We start from the raw sequence: 18,809 nt of genomic DNA on the forward strand, positions 1-18,809 counted from the left end.
CCGAGGGAACTGATTAAAGAAAAGGCAATTGAAAGAGTGAATCAACATGATTAGATCTCTCCAGAAGATTTAGAAGTTGTTCTAAACTAAAATTGTATTAATGGCTGTTGACCTAGAATGCAATCAAGGAAAATGTCAAAAGTATCCAAAAGGCATAATGTGGTTAATAAACAAGATCAAAAAAGCTATTAGAGGCACAAAGATTTGGTTTATTCTTACATCTTGGGCCAGTCTGCTTTGAAAACTTTCTTCAATTTTTACTGTATTTCTTTATCTCATCTCCTCCTACTTCTTTCCATTTCTGGTTCTTCTGAAGCTAACTCTGACATCTCTTGACAATTAGAACAATTAATCAGTGGAACAAGTTGCCTCCAGAAGTTTGAATACTCCAACACTGGAAGTTTTAAAAAGACGTTGGATAACCATTTGTCTGAGGTGGTGTAGGGTTTCCTGCCTAAGCAGGGGGTTGGACTAGAAGACCTTCAAGGTCCCTTCCAACTCTGTTATTCTATTCTAATATCAAAAGTGAACTTTTGTCCTTTTATTTCATTTTTTTGGGTAATGGTAGATGAGTGGTGGCAGGGGTGGGATTCAAAATTTTTAACAACCAGTTCTGTGGGCGCGGCTTAGGTGGTGGGCGTGGCTTGGTGGTCATGTCACTGGGTGGGTGTGGCCAACTCAACATCACTCACATCGAGGCACGCATCTCCTCGCCTGGCCTCTCATGACTGTGGGGATGCTGCAACAGTCGTAAGTGTGAAAAATGGTCATAAGTCACTTTTTTCAGTGCCATTGTAACTTTGAATGGTCACTCCACACAAGCAAAGTACCAGCAAAGGAGGGGAAAAACCTCCAGAGACGTTCCTGAGACAAGAAATCTAGTCCTGTCAGGAACGTAATAAGGGTTAACGGAGAGGCAGTTTCTGTAAGCAACACCAGAATGTTTCCTTCCTGCCTTCTTTACAGGATTAGCCCAGTAATTTCTTCTAACAACCAGTTCTCTGAATTGCTTAGAATGTTAACAACCGGTTCTAGCAAATAGGTGCGAACTAGTAGAATCCCTGAGTGGCGGGGGAGTCATGTAATAGAAAGCAGAGAATTGATCAAGAGGATTAGTGAAGTCAAGAAAGAGGATGCTCGACAGCAGACATCTTTGTAGGAAAAATATAAGAATGGTTACAGGAATTGGGTATGCTTAGTGAAAAGAAGAAATAGGGATGCCATGATAGCAGTGCTTCAATATTTGAAGGGTTGCCACAAGGAAGAGTTTGGAGAATCTGTTCTCCAAAGCATTTGAAGGCAGGACAAGAAGCAACAGATGGAAACTACTCAAGGAGAAAACCAACAGAGTTCAGGAGAAATTTCCTGACATTGAGAACAATCTATCCAGAGGTTTTGGGTGCTCCATCCCTGGAGGTTTTAAAGAAGAAATTGGACAGCCGCTAGTTTGGAAATGGTATAGTCTCCTGCTTGAACAAGCGGTTGGCTTGTTAATGTTTCACAAGCCATTATGATCAAACAATTAGGATTTTACTTTCTGAAGCACAATTTCATCCTCTCTCCTGTTGCCAATCTGACAGGATGTTCAATCCAAAAGGAAATCGATTTCCCAGAGGCCCGCAAACAAGTCTTCTTCAGCTTGGCTATCCTTCAGAAATGTTGACTAACATCCAACAGTCCTCACCCAGTGTGATTTTTGCTGAGAATTTTGGGAATTTAAGCTATGTGTTTGTAAGGTGTACATATTGGGGAACTTTCTGTAGGTATCTTCAGATGCTTTGGGATTTATTTAGTTTACATATTTCTATACTGCCACAAATAAAAAAAAACTTGGTAGGTTACATGGATTATAAAAACTTTTGCTTTCATTTGTAAATTTAGAAACCAATTGAAATACTGAGGATAGGAGTCTCTATAAAAACAATTGTAATGACAAAATCACCATCATAACATTGGAATTGGTCTTTTCTTTAACAAATATACAAAGGTATATAGGAAAGGTATAGTCTGTGCAATATGCCCATGTCTGTTTGAATATAGATAGTCAGAATAACAGGGACCTTGTAGGTCATCTAGGCCAACCCCCCGCCCAAGCAGCAGACCCTACACCATTTCTGACAGATGGCAGTCCCGTCTCTTCTTGAAAGCTTCCAGTGATGAAGCTCCCACAACTTCTGAAGGCAACTTCTGTTCCATTGGTTGATTGTCCTTGACTTATGACCACAAGTGAGCTCAATATTTCTGTTCCTAAGCAAGGCAATTGTTAAGTGACTTTGCCTTACTTTACATTTTTGCCATAATTGTTAAGTGAATCACTGCAGTTGTTAAGAGAATCATGTGGTCATTAAGCAAATCTGCCTTCCCCCATTGACTTTGCTTGGTGGAAACTGACTGGGGAGATTACAGATGGTGATCACATGACCCCGGGACAGTACAACTGTCATAAATATGGACCTGTGGTCAACACCCCAATTTTGATCACGCGACCATGGGGATTTTGCAATGGTTATTACGTGTGAAAAACAGCCCACAAATCACTTTTTTCAGTGCCATTATAACTTCAAATGGTCACTAAATGAATGTTTGTAAGGTGAGGACTACCTATAGTTCTTCCTACAGTTCAACCTCCTCTGTTGCAAGATATTCTGATGTTTATATTTAGTTCGGTCTTCAGAATGGCAGACTAAAGTCTCATTGCGTCCAACTGGAATGAGCATTGGTTGAGGATGGAATGCTTTGTGCATTTTGCACTGTTTAACACTGTAATTTACACAGTTTTAATGCCAGCATGTTGGTTTTTCTATCCCTAAGTTTTCCCTTTTTGAGTTCTTGGGCTATTTGTGATAGACTATAACACCTTTGTAGAATGAGTAGAATCCATCTCATCTGCATGTCAGATACCGTCTCAAAAACAGCATTTTCCCACTCATGGTAAGTGCTCTTGATTATTCTCCTTTTAAGCTTTTGATCTGCTCATGTAAGTCCCTGTCTTTCCTAAAATCTCATTAGTTTTCAGTTTGTCCTTTGCCCTCAACTGTCTTCATTTGTCAAGCCACAAATTCCTGTGGGCTTAAGACTTTTTATGATCTTACTTGGTCAATTACTGAATGAATGCTGAGATACTGAATAGATTCTTCTTCCTCCTCTTTTTTATCTGCCGCCTCCTCCTCCTCCTCCTCCTCCTCCTCCTCCTCCTCCTCCTCCTCCTCCTCCTCCTCCTCCTCCTTTCCTTCCCCATTCTTTCATCCATCTCTTTTTCTACTTTGAGATGCTGGGGTTTGGATTCAGAGTCATCATCCAAAGTGGATGTTCTTGCATGGAGCTCTCCTTTGTTAGAGTAGGAATCGAAGCATTCTCTGCTGCTACTCTCTAGAACTTTAAATACTTGTTGAAACAACAACTTTGGCCAGCTCTTGTCTTCCTATTAAAAATCAGAATAAATGAAGCAGAGGCCATTCTAGTGGGAATGTTCAGTCCCGAGACCTAGACACTGAACAAGATAGAAAAATAATAAGCACCCGAAGATTAGGGATTTAAAAAATGGGATTATTCAACTTGAAAATGTAAACATAATTTATTACAGTTTATTCAGCACAATAAAGTGAAACAAACTGGCTACTGAGATGTGTGAACCAGGCCTGACTATATGCCAAGAGAAAGTAGGAAATGTCTGAGTGAAGGATACCCAGTTAAACCGGCAGACTTAATTTTGATCAGCATTAGAAATGATCTGCACAATGTGACTGCTTATTTGTACCCTATCAGTTTATTAAGTGTTGTATCTTATGATTCTTGACGAATGTATCTTTTCTTTTTATGTACACTGAGATCATTTGCACCAAGACAAATTCTTTGTGTGTCCAATCACACTTGGGCAATAAAGAATTAATTCATTCAATCTGCACAATTTAAAAACACAACCTGTTTTCAAAAAATTCAAGCGAGAAAACTCATTGTATTAGAAAAGCTAGGGATTTTTCTCCCTATCATTTTCTTTTTAGTTTAATGATTAAGGAATAAACTATTGCAAGTTTCAAGGGCTACTTTTGCTGTGGGTGGTGAAAGACCAGTTTCCTCTATTCTTTCTGCACTGAATTGCTCAGCATCTGTTCCCCACATCATTCTTTCTCTTAGCATTTTTTGTTAAGTAAGTGACACAGTTATTAAGTGAATCTGGCTTCCTCATTGACTTTGATTATCAAAAGGTCACAAAATGAGATCATGTGATCTTGGGACTGTCAGAGTTCCCGCGGTTACTCCAATTAAATCATGACCCTTGAGCCACACTCCCAAAACTAAAGAGGATTTATTTGAAGGTAACATTCTACGGTCAGGCACTAACCTGGGCATAGCCAACTCTGAGATATGTAATTCACTGTCACCCTTGATCCTGCTTTCCCCCCCCCTCTATCCAATGAAATATGCCCATAGCCAAGAGTCATTAATCATGCTCTCCAATTAAATTTTTTTCACTGCAGAAGCTTTAGCCATCTAATCAGTCTTTGAAGAAAATATGAATGGAATGTACTTTTAATTCCACACTGCCACCTGCTCTTTGAAACTCCCCCCCACCTTCTTTCTGTTGTCAACTATAAAATGTGCATGCAAAAAGTTTTATGAGTTGACTGTACCTGTAATAAATACAAACCAATTTGCCAGATGTCTGAATTTTGATCACATGACCATGGGGATATTACCATGGGTCATAAGTGTGAAACACCATCATAAGTCACTTTTTCCAGTGCCATTGACACTGAAATGGTCACTAAACAAAAACATATAATTTGAACTACCTGTACTATGATTTTACACTTTTTGCTCAAGATACAGTAATCAATAAAGCATATCAAACAAAAGTACATGGTTTTCATAATATTAAAACGGGGGGAAAGTGAGTTTTTCAGCTTAGTAACAAAGTGTCTACAAAGTTATTGCTTATAAATATTGGGAAAAAATGCAAGGATTAAAACATCTATCAAAATTATATAGATAAATATTTTTTTGACTTTCCCCCTTTGTTTTCCAATCAATTTGCAGTATTTTTCAATATAAACTTAAAAAAAAGTTGTTCCAAATATAGGTAGTCCTCTAATTACAGCCACAGTTGAGCCCAAGGTTTCTGTTGTTAAGTGAAACATTTGTTAAGTGAGTTTTGCCTCATTTTGCAACCTTTCTTGCCACCATTGTTAAGTAAATCATTGCAGTTGTTAAGTAAACCTGGCTTCCCAATTGACTTTGCTTGTCAGAAGGTTGCAAATGAGGCCGGAAACGGACCCATTTCTGGCCTTCTGGAGCCTCCGAGAGGCCTGTTTTTCACCCTCCCCGAGCCTCCGCATGGGCCCTATATTGGCTTCTGTCAGGATTCCAGCAGTTACCCCCAATTAATCACCATTCATATTCTCCAATGGGACACATCCATAGCCAAGAGTCATCAATCATGCTCTCCAGTTAGAACTTTGCGTGGCAGAAACTTCAGTCACCTGGAAACTATCTTTGAAAACTATTTATAGAATGCACTTTTGGTTTCCAAGCTGCTGCACTGCTCCCCCCTTCCCTTTCTGTTGGCAACTCTAAAAAGACCGTAGAAATATTTTATGACTTGACAACCTGGCATCCAAAACAGGCCACATGGGGACTCCTGGGAGGGGTGGTAGGGCGGGGCCAGCCAGGGGTGGGATTTACTGGTTTGTCGAAGTAGTCATTAAAAATGATAAAATTAGCTACCGGATTGCCCGAACCTGTAGCAGCCCACCCGGTTTATGACCCCCTTTGGCGACCATCTGACAAGCCAAATCAATGGGGAAGTCAGATTCACTTAACAACCAGGTTACTAACTTAACAGTGGCAGTGATTCGCTTAACAACTGTGATAAGAAAGGTCTTAAAAATGGGGCAAAACTCACTTAACAAATGTCTCACTTAGGGACAGAAATTTTGGGCCCCATTGTGGTCGTAAATTGAGGACTACCTGTAGTGGGTTGTGTTACCCGGGGTTGCCAATCAAAAAAGGGATCATTGGTGCATTCATGGAATAGGTTGCCACATTAATTAGGGGAAAAAAATATCCATGGAGCACAGGTGTTCATGAAAGGAAGTTTGGATATTGATGACAAGGGCGGTTGGTTTCTTACCTTCCCCCATAAGTTGCTTCTTTCCAGTGCGAAGGTTGTCAACTAAAAAAATACTTCTTTGGTCTTTTTAGTTGCCAGCAGAAAGGGAGGGGGGAAAGCAGTGCATTCCTTAAATGCTTCAGATAATTGCCTTGGCAGCCGAAGCTGTTGGCGCACAAGAATATTACTTGAGAGCACGATGGATGACTCTTGGCTATGGATGTGTCCCATTGGAGAATACACATCCAGGGGGTGGAGGGGCAGACCAGGGTCAAGGGGGAAATGAATGATGTATCTTAGTGTCGGCTGCACCCAGGCAACACTGATATGGTCACTCCGAATAAATCCTTTTTTGTTTTTACTCTGAGAGATGCGGCCAGAGACTTATGATTTGAATGGGAGTGGATTTGTCGGAGCCCTGACAAAGGTTTTGCTGTTTTAGGATGTTAGCCATGCAAACAGATCTGAGAGGAGAGTTGTTAACAAATATAATGGATGGTGTTGTTCTGGCAAAATGGCTGCTCAAGAGAGCTTTCACAGGTGGAGATGGAGGAAACAGTGCGTGAAATTATAGGTAGTCCTTGACTTACGACCACAATTGAGCCCAAAATTCCTGTTGCTAAGTGAGGCAGCTCTTCAATGCCTTTTGTCCCGTTTTACAACTTTTCTTGCCACAGTTGTTAAGTGAATCCCTGTAGTTGTGAAGTGAACAACCCAGTTGTTCAGCGAATGTGATTTCCCCGTTGCCATTGCTTGTCAGAAGGTGGCAAAGGTTGATCACATCACACACACACACACACACACACACACACACACACACACACAAACACCAGGACACTTTGACGGTCATAAAGATGAAGCAATGTCCAAGCGCCCAAATTTTGATCTCGTAACTGTGGAAATGCTGCAATGGTTGTAAGAGTAAAACAATCATAAGTCGCTTTTTCAGTGCGGTTGTAGATTTGAGTGGTCACTAAATGAATTGTTGTAAGCCAGGGAACAACTTCATATCTTTGGATAGAAGGACTCTCTACCCAAAATCAAAGGATATCAGTCGGTCTCCCCCTCCCTCCCTCCCTCCCTTCCTCCCTCCCTCTCTCTTTGTTTCTTTCTATTCTTAGTCTTTATTTTCAGATAGCACTTTCCTCCACCTAACCAAAGCTGACCGGGGCTTGAGCATGTTGTGATTATTACTGTAAGCTTGCAGAGAAATTTGTTTGTGCATGTTTTGTTCCTTAGTGAACAGTCTGAGCTGTTAATTTAGAGCGGAGATGCATTGGGGATGTTGAGGTTAGGTTCTTTTAAAGGGTTGGCAGGGCTGGGATTTGGGGAAAACAAGGATCTCTGGGCCATAGTAGGCAAGATACGATGTGCACAATTACCAACCGAGTGAATAGCTCGGCAAACAATACTGCCACTAGCAAATGTGGGTCTCCATTCCCAGATGGGACAATGGGAGGTGAAAGACCATGTTGGACAGGCGTTGTGTGATCCAGATCCAAATGGCCTAGTTGCTACTGACAGAGAAGAAACACTTTCTAGAGGCCCATTGGGATCAGAACTAACCAGAATCAATAGGTTAAAGTTAATGTATATAGGGTTTCAAATCACTAACCATAATGATATTTTTTTTCCCTCTTATTACTATCCTGGCAGCCAGCTCTATGGGAATGTATGTCTCTGGATCCAACATAGCTTTCCTATGCCACGCTAGAATTTGCATTAAATAAATAAACAATACATACACCTTTTCTGCTATTCTTACACAATTGCATTTTAACTCAGGTTTATTTACCAGTGTGCACCCCCACCCCAAGTTTAATTTAGCAGAATAACAAAATAACAAAAGAGTTGGAAGGGACCTTGGAGGTCTTCTAGTCCAACCCCTTGCTCAGACAGGAAACCCATTTCAGACAAACGGTTGTCCAATCTTTTCTTAAAAACCTGCAATGTTGGAGTATTAACGAATTAACGCATTTAGCAAAGGATTAAATATTCTGCATTATACCATGGAGTGTCTTATTGCTGACTTATATATTCAAGATAACATTTAATGTCCTTCTGTGTTAAAACAAGTCCAAAATGCAGATAGTTCTTGACTTAGGACCACAAATGGGATGTAATTTCCTTTGTTAATCAAAGAGGTTGTTAAATGATTAATGTCTGATTTGATTATCTTTTTTTTTGCCACGGTAGTTAAGTGAATTATGTGGCTGTTAAGTAAAGCTGGTTTTGCCCATTGACTTTGCTTGTCAGAAGCTGGCTGGGAAGGTTGCAAGGGATGATCACGTGACCCCCAGGTTGCTGCAAATACATGCCAATTTTCAAGCATCTGTGATTTTGATCACGTAACCTGTTCTGACCCAGGCTTTGTCAATCGTAATGAAACACAAACTTGTTTTAAAAGCAAATCCTATTTTATTACAACGCTGGAAATTGCTTTCATTCCCAGCCAGAACTAATCTTAAACAGTTCCCCAAGATAAGCACATGCCTTTCAGTGCTGTCAAAGGCTGCCCAAAACAGAAGTATCCAAATTAATTATAACAGAAACCAACTGAAGTACCAAAAAAACCCCGACCAGAGTACACAGAACTTCAAGGAGGACTCAGAATCTATCAAACTACTTTGCTTCCTGCAAAGGTTTTGTCATTGAGGTCTGACTTTTATCCCTTATGGGAAAGGCAATCTCCTTCCAGCCTTACTCCCGAGTCACCCCTTCTGTTTCAGCTGCTCTTGCCTTCTAGCAGCTCTGCGCACACGCGCACTGGGAACAGGCTCCCCTGGGTCCTCTGCCTCGCTGCTGCCAGATTCTGGAAGTTCTGGAGCAGCACCCCACTCCCAGATGGTCCTGGCCCCATCTCTGCATCGGAAGCAGGACCCTCGTTCAAGTCCTCTCCAGACTTCTTGACTGGTCCCCTTTCCTCCTCACTGTATGACTTCGCTCTTGTCTGCACCGGTTGCCGGCGAATTACAACATAACTATGGGCTTGCTATGATGGTTGTAAAAATGTGGTACAGTTGTCAGTCACTTTTTTCAGTCCCATTGTAACTCCAAATGGTCGCTAAACAAATGGTTGTATCTGTCCCAACTTGAGACCTCCCTTCAACGACGCCTCTTTCAGGTTGCATGAATAACATCACCTCGACCCAAAAGAAGAATCCTATTATGTCTAACTAAATACGCTCTACTAAATCCCCCCTCCCAATTTCCCAAGCACAGGAATGTGGCAGAGTGGAAGCTTCTGATGTCAATTTGGCTTCCAAAGCTGACACAGAGGAATAGCATCAAAATCACATGAAGTGTTAGTACTGCTTCATAAAGCCTTAGTAAGACCACACCTGGAATACTGCATCCAGTTTGGGTCATCACATTGCAAAAAAGATGTTGAGGCTTTTGAAAAAGTGTAAAGAAGAGCAGCTAAGCTGATTAAAGGCCTGAAGACTAAAACAAGAATGGTTGCAGGAACTGGGCATGGCTAGTCAAGTGAAGAGAAGGACCAGGGGAGACATGATAGAGTCTTCCAATATTTGAGGGGCTGCCACAGAGAGGAGGAAGGGGTCAAGCTATTTTCTAAAGTGCCTGTAGGCCAGACAAGGAATAATGGATGGAAACTGAACAAGGAGAGATTCAACCTGGAAATAAGGAGAAACTTTCTGACAGTGAGCACAATCAACCAATGGAACAGAAGTTGCCTTCAGAAGTTGTGGGAGCGCCATCACTGGAGACTTTCAAGAAGAGATTGGACTGCCATTTGTCAGAAATGGTGTAGGGTCTCCTGCTTGGGCAGGGGGGTTGGACGATGACCTACAAGGTCCCTTCCAACTCTATTAATCTAATACCTGTACAATATGGAATAAGCTGAATTTTGCCAGCACAGTATGAAAAAAAAAACCCTTTATGTCAGTCCAATCTAAATTCTTGTCTCACTTCAGGGTTGTGGAGTGGATCATAAATCCTGATTACTTTGGGACTCGGGTTTCAGAAAAACAGAATGTTCCCATTTCTTCTTTTTCACGCCTTAAGACATTAGACAGGAAATGGGAGAAGCCTATAGAGCAACTAAGTACAGAACAGTAGTACCACAGTCCTTTAGGTGTTTGTTTTTTGTAAACCTTTTGGGTCTCTTCTTCATTTTGTCAGATAATGGGAGGGAGGGAGATAGAATTTAGAAGCTTTGAGCATCTGTAATCCATTTGTAGTATAGTCACATGTGGATCATGTGACTTCTCCAATCCTTCAGTTTTTTTAGGTGTTAGGTAAAATCAATACTGTTCCTCCCATAATCAATCAATCAATTAATTAATATTTTCTTCCTTTTTTTCCTCTCCCTCTCTCTCCCCATCTTGTTTTTAAATTGTACTTTATGGAGGGAGATGAATTATTCTGTTGTAATTTTTTAGCATTAGCTTTCCTGACTCATATTTATGACAGTTTCAATGCCCCAGGATGATGTGATCCCCTTTTGGTGACTTTCTGGCAAGTAAAGTCCATGGGGAAGCCAGATTCATTTTACAACCATTTTACTAAGTTAATCATTGAAGTGATTCACTTAACAGCTGTGGCAAGAGAGGTTGTGAAATGGGGCAAAACTCACTTTACAACTGTTTTGCTTAGCAGTAGAAACTTTGGGTTGGGGTTATAAATTGAGGACTACCTGTAAATGCTCCTGAAATATGGAATGGTGATTGCATATCCTTGTGCCTCCAGATCATGTTCCACCACAGTTCTCCCTGGCAATCATCTACTGTACCTGTAGGCGTCATAGAATCTCCATTCTGGATAATGTACAGTCCTCAACCACAATTGGGACCAAAATTTCTAAGCAATGCAACGTTAAAGTGAATTGTGCCCAATTTTATGACTTTGGTTGCCATGTTAACTGAATCACTGCAGTTATTAAGTGAATCCTTTGATAGTTAAAAGGGACGTGGTGGCTCAGTGGCTAAGACGCTGACCTTGTTGACCGAAAGATTCGGCGGTTCGAATCCCTAGCTCTGCGTCAAGGAGTGAGGTCCCGTTACTTGTCCCAGCTTCTGCCAACCTAGCAGTTCAAAAGCGTTTTTTAAAAATGCAAGTAGAAAAATTGGGGCCACCTTTGGTGGGAAGGTAGCAGTGTTCCGTGCACCTTCGGTGTTTAGTCATGCTGGCCACATGATCATGGAGATGTCTTTCGACAGTGCTGGCTCTTTGGCTTAGAAATGGAAATGAGCACCGTCCCCTAGAGCTGGAAACGACTAGCACATATGCGCCAGGGGAACCTTTACCTTTATGATAGTTAAGCAAATCCTGCTACTCCCATTGTCTTTGCCTATCAGAAGCCAGCTGGGAAGGTCACAAATGGTGATCATGTGACTCTGGGATGCTGAAACCATCTTAAATGCATTTCGGTTGCCCAGTGCCCGAATTTTGACCATCGGCCCGTGAGGGATGATGTAACTGTCCCATGTATGAGGACCAGTTGTAACTCACTTGTTTTTTTAATAGATAGATAGAATAGATAGAATTCTTTATTGGCCAAGTGTGACTGGACACACAAGGAATTTGTCCTGGTGCAAATGCTCTCAGTGTACATAAAAGAAAAGATACATCTGTCAAGAATCAAAAATCATCAAGTACAACACTTAATAATAGTCATAGGGTACAATTAGCAATCAAACCATACTAGGAAACAGTCCATATAGATTGTAAGGATACAAGTGACAAAGTTACAGTCATACAGTCACAAGTGGGAGGGGATGGGTGGTAAGGAGTGATGAGAAGATTAATAGTAATAGCAGTGCAGACTTTGTAAATAGGTGGACAGTGTTGAGGGAATTATTTGTTTAGCAGAGTGATGGCGTTTGGGGGAAAACTGTCCTTGTGTCTAGTTGTTCTGGTGTGCAGTGCTCTATAGCGTCGTTTTGAGGGAAGCGGTTGAAACTGTTTATGTCCAGGATGTGAGGGGTCTGTAAATATTTTCACAGCCCTCTTTTTGACTCGTGCAGTATACAGGTTCTAGATTGAAGGTAGGTTGGTAGCAATTGGTTTTTTTTCTGCAGTCCTAATTATCCTCTGAAGTCTGTGTCTGTCCTGTTGGGTTGCAGAACCAACCAGACAGTTATAGAGGTGCAGATGATAGACTCACCTCTATAACTGTCTGGTTTGGTTCTGCAATCCAACAGGACAGACACAGACTTCAGAGGATAATGCTATAGTTTCAGTCAGGGGTGGGATTCAAAATTTTTAACAACTGGTTCTGTGGACATGGCTTAGGTGGTGGGTGTGGCTTGGTGGTCATGTGATTGGGTGGACATGGCTTGGTGGTCATGTTACTGGCTGGGTGTGACCAACTCAATATCACATTGAGGCAAGCATCTCCTCGCCTGGCCTCATGACTGTGGGGATACTGCAACAGTCGTAAGTATGAAAAATGGTCATGTCGCTTTTTTCAGTGCCATTGTAACTTTGAATGGTCCCTCCACACAAGCAAAGTACCAGCAAAGGAGGGGGGAAAAAACTCCAGAGACTTTCCAGAGACAGGAAGTCTAGTCTTGCCAAGAATGTAATAAGGGTTAACAGAGAGGCAGTTTCTGTAAGCAACACCAGAATGTTTCCTTCCTGCCTTCCTTACAGGATTAGGCCAGTAATTTCTTCTAACAACTGGTTCTAGCAAATAGGTGCGAACTGGTAGAATCCCCCCGGTTTCAGTGCTATTGTAACTCCGAATAGTCGCTAAACCAATGATTGTAATTGAAGGACCACTTCTGTATTTCAATTCACGCAAAGCAAATAAAGGACATTATTCGCCCAAGTCTTAAGCAGGAATCAGAACCAGCATGTTTCAGCTTCACTTGGTTTGAGTTTCACTTGGGAACCTTATCTTAGGTGTGCCTCTCATGAGGAAAAGTGCAAAGTGTGGAGAGCAGGCATTGCCAATCTGGTGCCCTTCTGGGTTCCAGAATTGTCAGAGAGGATTATTTCTTTATTTACAGCTAATCCTTGACTTACAACAATTTATTTGGTGGCTGTTCAAAGCTACAACGGCACTGAAAAAAGTGACCTATGACTCTTTTTCACACTTACAACTGTTGCAGCCCTCCTCCCCAGGGTCACATGATCAAAATTTGGACACTTGGCAACTGACTCACATTTATGATGGTTGCAGAGTCCCAGGGCCATGTGATCCACTTTTGCAACCTTCTGACAAGCAAAGTCAGTGGGGAAGCCTGATTCACTTAATAATTGGGTTGCTAATTGAATGAATGCAATGATTCACTTAACAAGTGTGGCAAGAAAGGTCATGAAATGGGGCTAAACTCAGTTAACAAATGTTTCATTTAGCAACATAAATCTATCTATGTATCTATCTATGTATCTATCTATGTATCTATCTATGTATCTATGTATCTATGTATCTATCTATCTATCTATCTATCTATCTATCTTTATCTGTCATCTCTCTCTCTCTATTTATCTATCTATCATGTATCATCTATCTATCTATTTATCATCTATCTATTTCTATCTATCTATCTATCTATCTATCTATCTATCTATCTATCTATCCATCCATCCATCTACCTACCTACCTTTTATCTTTCTACCTACCTATTATCTATCTATCTAACTACCTTTTTATCTATCTATCCACCTATCTATGATCTGTCTTCCTATCTATCTACCTATTTACCTACCTATTTATCTATCTATCTACCTACCCACCTATCTATTATCTATCTATCAATCTATCTATCTATCCATATATCTATCTACTATTTACCTACGTATTTATCTATCTACCTACCCACCTATCTATTATCTATCTATCTATCTACCTATCTACCTACCTACCTATTATCTATCTATCTATCTATCTATCTATCTATCTATCTATCTATCTATCTATCTATCTATCTACCTACCTACCTACCTACCTACCTACCTACCTACCTACCTACCTACCCAACTTCCTATCTATCTATCTATCTATCTATCTATCTATCTATCTATCTATCTATCTACCTACCTACCTACCTACCTACCTACCTACCTACATATTATCTATCTTTCTACCTACCTATTATCTATCTATCTAACTACCTTTTTATCTATCTATCCACCTATCTATGATCTGTCTTCCTATCTATCTACCTATTTACCTACCTATTTATCTATCTATCTACCTACCCACCTATCTATTATCTATCTATCAATCAATCAATCTATCTATCCATATATCTATCTACTATTTACCTACGTATTTATCTACCTACCTATCTATCTATCTATCTATCTATCTATCTATCTATCTATCTATCTATCTATCTATCTATCATTTATATCTATCTATTAATCGATCAGATTTATTGGCTGCCCATCTTTCCACAAGGCAACTCCAGGCGGCTTACAATATGTATATTAAAAGAAACCCTATCTGAATAGGATACTGCAAAATTGTAAAATACAAAATGTAATAGTTAAAAGATGGGGAGGAGGGGAATAGGATGAGCAGGGTGGAGGTGTGGGATCTGGTATTAATCTATAAGCCACCTCCAACATTAACCATCTCTTTTGGAGCCCCAAGCCAACTGGCAGAGCCAGATCTTAGGGTCTTTCCAAAGGGAAAGAAGGATGTGGAGGAAGGCAAAGAGAGAGAATCGGAATAAAAGAATATCAACTTAGAAACAGGCTCCTTGTGTCACTCTATTGTATATAAAAGGGGGGGGGGAGGGGCAGGGAATGAGGACGTTCTTTTCCTTTTGATGTGCCTCCAATCAATAATCACATAACGAGTCTCTCATAAAACAAAGTTGGAACAAGAAGAGTCTGCTTTGGGAACAACTTCTTCAGCTGAGTCAATACATGTTATCTTTATTCACGCTGGGACAGGAAAAGCTTTATTTGCTGACAAATCTCTGGGTGTTATGAGAAATAATGGTTGTGAATTATCTCGAACTGATAGCCGCGCAGCAGGGTGATGGGCCTTGTGACAAAAATGGCTTTAGAAGCACCATCTGGCAGCATACACCCAAGGAGGAAGCCTGAGGGATACCCCATGTGCAATTTTTACAGAGTTTAAGTCACTATGAAGTAAAGGAGATGGAGTAAACTGGCTTCATTGTCAAGAATGGTTCCCGGTTTGCTTAGAAAATAAATCTTGCTGAATATTTTTATAGTGGACCAAAACACCTGTATCAAGTCTACCTGCTCTTTAAGGGGTGAGGGAGGAAGGTATAACTTCCCTGCATAACGTTGCTTTGGATTGTGAGATCGGTAGCATATGAATTTATTAAACAAATAAATAATACACAAAGAGGTTAAAATTGTTTGCAGGGCTTGGCTCCACAACAGTCCTGGTTTTCATGTTGCCTCTTGAGAAAATTATTTGTCTACCCCGATTTAAAATTGCGGAGTAAAGGAGGGTTGGAAATTGGAGACTAGGGTATAAACTTCTCTTTCCCAGTTTTCCTGAAAGTTTTCTTCTCTTTGAGAAGGCTACATTTTCTATGTAATTCTCAAGTTGGATGACTTCGGATTGTGTTTTTGAGATTCTTTTATTGTTGCTAAGTTGGAAGGGGGTGAGTATCAGTGATGTTATTATTTTTTATTCCGGTACACATGTTTGAATCACTGTGAGTCACATCTCAATCCGTGCCCATATCTGAATCACTGTGTGGACATTTTAGCTGCTCAAAATAGGGTTCTAAGGAAACCTAGAAGAATTCCTTAGGCTGAATTGAACCAAGAATAACAGATTTGGAAGGGACCTTTGAGGTCATCAGGTCCAACCCTCTCCTCAGGCAGGACACCCTATTTATTCCAAATAAATGGTTGTCTAATCTCTTCTTAAAAACCTCCAGTGTTGGAGTTCCTAACAGCCTCTGGAGGCAAGCTGTTCCACTGGTTACTTGTTCTCACTGTTAGGAAATTTCTCCTTAATTCCAAGTTGCTTAACTCCTTGATTAGTTCCCATCCATTGTTTCTTGTCTTGCCTTCCTGTGCTTTGGAAAATAGGTTGATGTGCCAAGAAGAGCCAAGATTGAAGAAATAGCTGTAATGAAAAATAGGGCATTCACATCTCCTTGTCCATGTTGCCATTAAAGTAAGTCCAGAAGTACGTGATCATCCTGCTGCCTTTGTTCTTTCAGTCAGAAACTCAAATGAAATCTATTTTCCATTAACTTTGAAGAGCAATGGTTAAAAAAAAAAAAAAGGAAGCCAAATAAATGTTTGGCACGATTATCAGATCTAATGAGTTCTACTTACCTATATTCCCTCTTTTTCTTTTTCTTTTTCAGGGTTTTGTTTTGTTTTATTTTGTTTTATTTTTTTTCATAATTAGGAGTAACGGCCAGAACAAAGAAAAATCAGGATGAAAAGATGGCTGACTTCTTGTTACCACTGGGTACTAACAACTTTCACCGGTTCACGCCCGAATCCCTATCAGAGATTGAAAAGCGGATCGCGGCAAAGATCACAAAGGATACCAAGCAGGAATATAGAGAGCAGTCGGGAGAGGAAGAAAAACTGCGGCCACAGTTCGACTTGCAGGCATGCAAAAAGTTGCCAGACATCTATGGATCTCCCGCATCCGAGCTCATCGGAGAACCACTGGAGGACATTGACCCCTTCTACCGAGATCATAAGGTCAAATTCGCTCCCTCCGCACTTATGATTAAGAATAAGGGAATGAGGTAGAAGGATATTTTTCACAGGAAATAATTCCTTCCTGGATTAAGTAGCTGCGTTGAATTCCTGATATCTATGATGGGTGGGATCCAAACAGGAGAATCACAGTATTATCATTAATAATAGTAATACTAGTAATACTACTACTACTACTACTACTACTACTACTAATAATAATACTAATACTAATAATAATACTAATACTAATAATAATAATACTAATACTAATACTAATAATAATAATAATAATAATAATAATAATAATAATAATAATAATAATAATAATAATATAGTCTGTGTACAGATAGTCCTTGAGTTATAACCACAATGGGGTCCCAAATTTTTGTTGCTGAGATGGTTGGTAAGGGAGCTTTGCCTCAATTTATGACCTTTCTTGCCATAGTTGTTAAGGGAATCAGTGCAGTTGATCAGTCTGTAACCCAGTTGTTAAGTGAATCTGGCCTCCCCATTGACTTTGCTTGTAAGAAGGTCACAAAAGGGGATCACACGATCCCCGGGGATATAGCTATGTCATAACAATGAGTCAGTTGCCAAATATCTGAATTTTGATCACGTGACTATGGGGATGCTTCAATGGTCGTAAGTGTAAAAAATGGTCGTAAGTCACTTTTTTCAGTGCTTTTTTTTTTTTTTAAACTTCAAACAATCATGAAACAAACTATTGTAAAACAAGGACTACCTGTGTATGTTTATATTATTTCAAATAGAATTGAAGTTGGGGGTGGATACTGAATAAAAAAATACAAAAAAAAAGTGTGAAATATAATCTTAAAATATCTGATTTATTATGCATCCTTATTTTGGAGAGCAATTTTTAAAGCCTTTCTTGTACTTCAAGGCAAATTTTCTATTAGATGCTCCTATTTGCAAGAAACATTAACCAATGATCGTGACAGCAAGCCAGTAATTTGGCAAATCCATATAAAAAATATGAATTTGAAAATACAAGAATAACAGGTGGAATTTATCTTGCCTCTACTGTTTTGATATAGAAGCCATGGTGGTATTATTATTATTGTTGTTGTTGTTTTTGTTTTTGTTGTTGTTGTCTCAAGAAGACATAAATTGACTAGACTAGACTAGGGAGCAGAACAGAACAAAACAGAATATAGAATAGAATATGGAATGGAATGGAATACAACAGAGCAGAACAGAAAAAAACAGAATACCTTTATTGGCCAAGTGTGATTAGATACACAACAAATTTGTCTTTGGTATAGAAGCTCTCAATGTACATACAAACAACAAAGTAATATAATCATAATATACTAATAGTAGAAAGTAAAAGGAAAGATAAGAAGGATAATAGTAATACAACCCTACGACATATAAAAGAAGAAAAAGTACAAGTGGAGAAAAGGTTAATTCCTCTTGTTTAGTACTGTAAAATGTTTGCATTTACCCCACTTGATATGGACTTTGCAATATACCCTTTTTGTACTTCTGATCTTTTTGCTTGTGCTTCATTTGGTCTCTAGCTTTCTGCATCCTAAGGGTACGTTCTGTGTGATGCTTTAGTTCCAAGGAAAGATATAGACTCCTTGTCTTTGCAAGATGCAAACCATCTAGGGTTTTTTTTTGACCCAGTGAACTTTTGCATTAGCTTAGTCAATCAATACCAGATGCTTCAATGTCCCCAAGACTGCCCCTCATTAATTTTTCACCTTTATTCTATGGACGAACCTCAGTCTTGCCCCAGTTTCTCTGGACCTTCCAGTCCCAATGTAATTAGAAATGCTTTATTGGAATAGGCTGATCTTCGCATTTTTTAAAATAAATTTTGCACCTGGTTAACCTCAAAAACAAAATAGGGCCAGACCTGATCAATACTATTGGTAAAAACAAAGCTATGGGCTAGACTGAGATGTTTAAAATATATTAGAAGAAAAAAGCAGCAGTAGCTCGCTTCCATATTATTGTCATGAAGAGTACCTTGATGTGTTCATTAAAGGCTCCAGAAATTAAACTGAACTTGGTAGAATAGAATAGAATAGAATAGAATAGAATA

General features: G+C 39.8%; 1 protein-coding gene across 1 annotated transcript in view; it reads left to right on the forward strand.

The window, feature by feature from the left end:
* LOC113419511 (sodium channel protein type 5 subunit alpha-like) overlaps positions 1-18,809 on the forward strand; it is a 377,390-nt gene that overhangs the window by 56,862 nt on the left and 301,719 nt on the right. The window contains exon 2 of the mRNA XM_087947846.1: positions 16,390-16,738. Within this exon, the coding sequence (XP_087803972.1) occupies positions 16,472-16,738 (267 nt within the window). The 5' untranslated portion in view covers positions 16,390-16,471. The remainder of the gene's footprint in view (positions 1-16,389; positions 16,739-18,809) is intronic.

The sequence above is a fragment of the Notechis scutatus genome, chromosome Z (assembly GCF_049901735.1).
Source record: "Notechis scutatus isolate UNSWTSFEM ecotype Mainland chromosome Z, rNotScu1.2, whole genome shotgun sequence".
In the NCBI taxonomy this organism is placed as follows: domain Eukaryota; kingdom Metazoa; phylum Chordata; class Lepidosauria; order Squamata; family Elapidae; genus Notechis; species Notechis scutatus.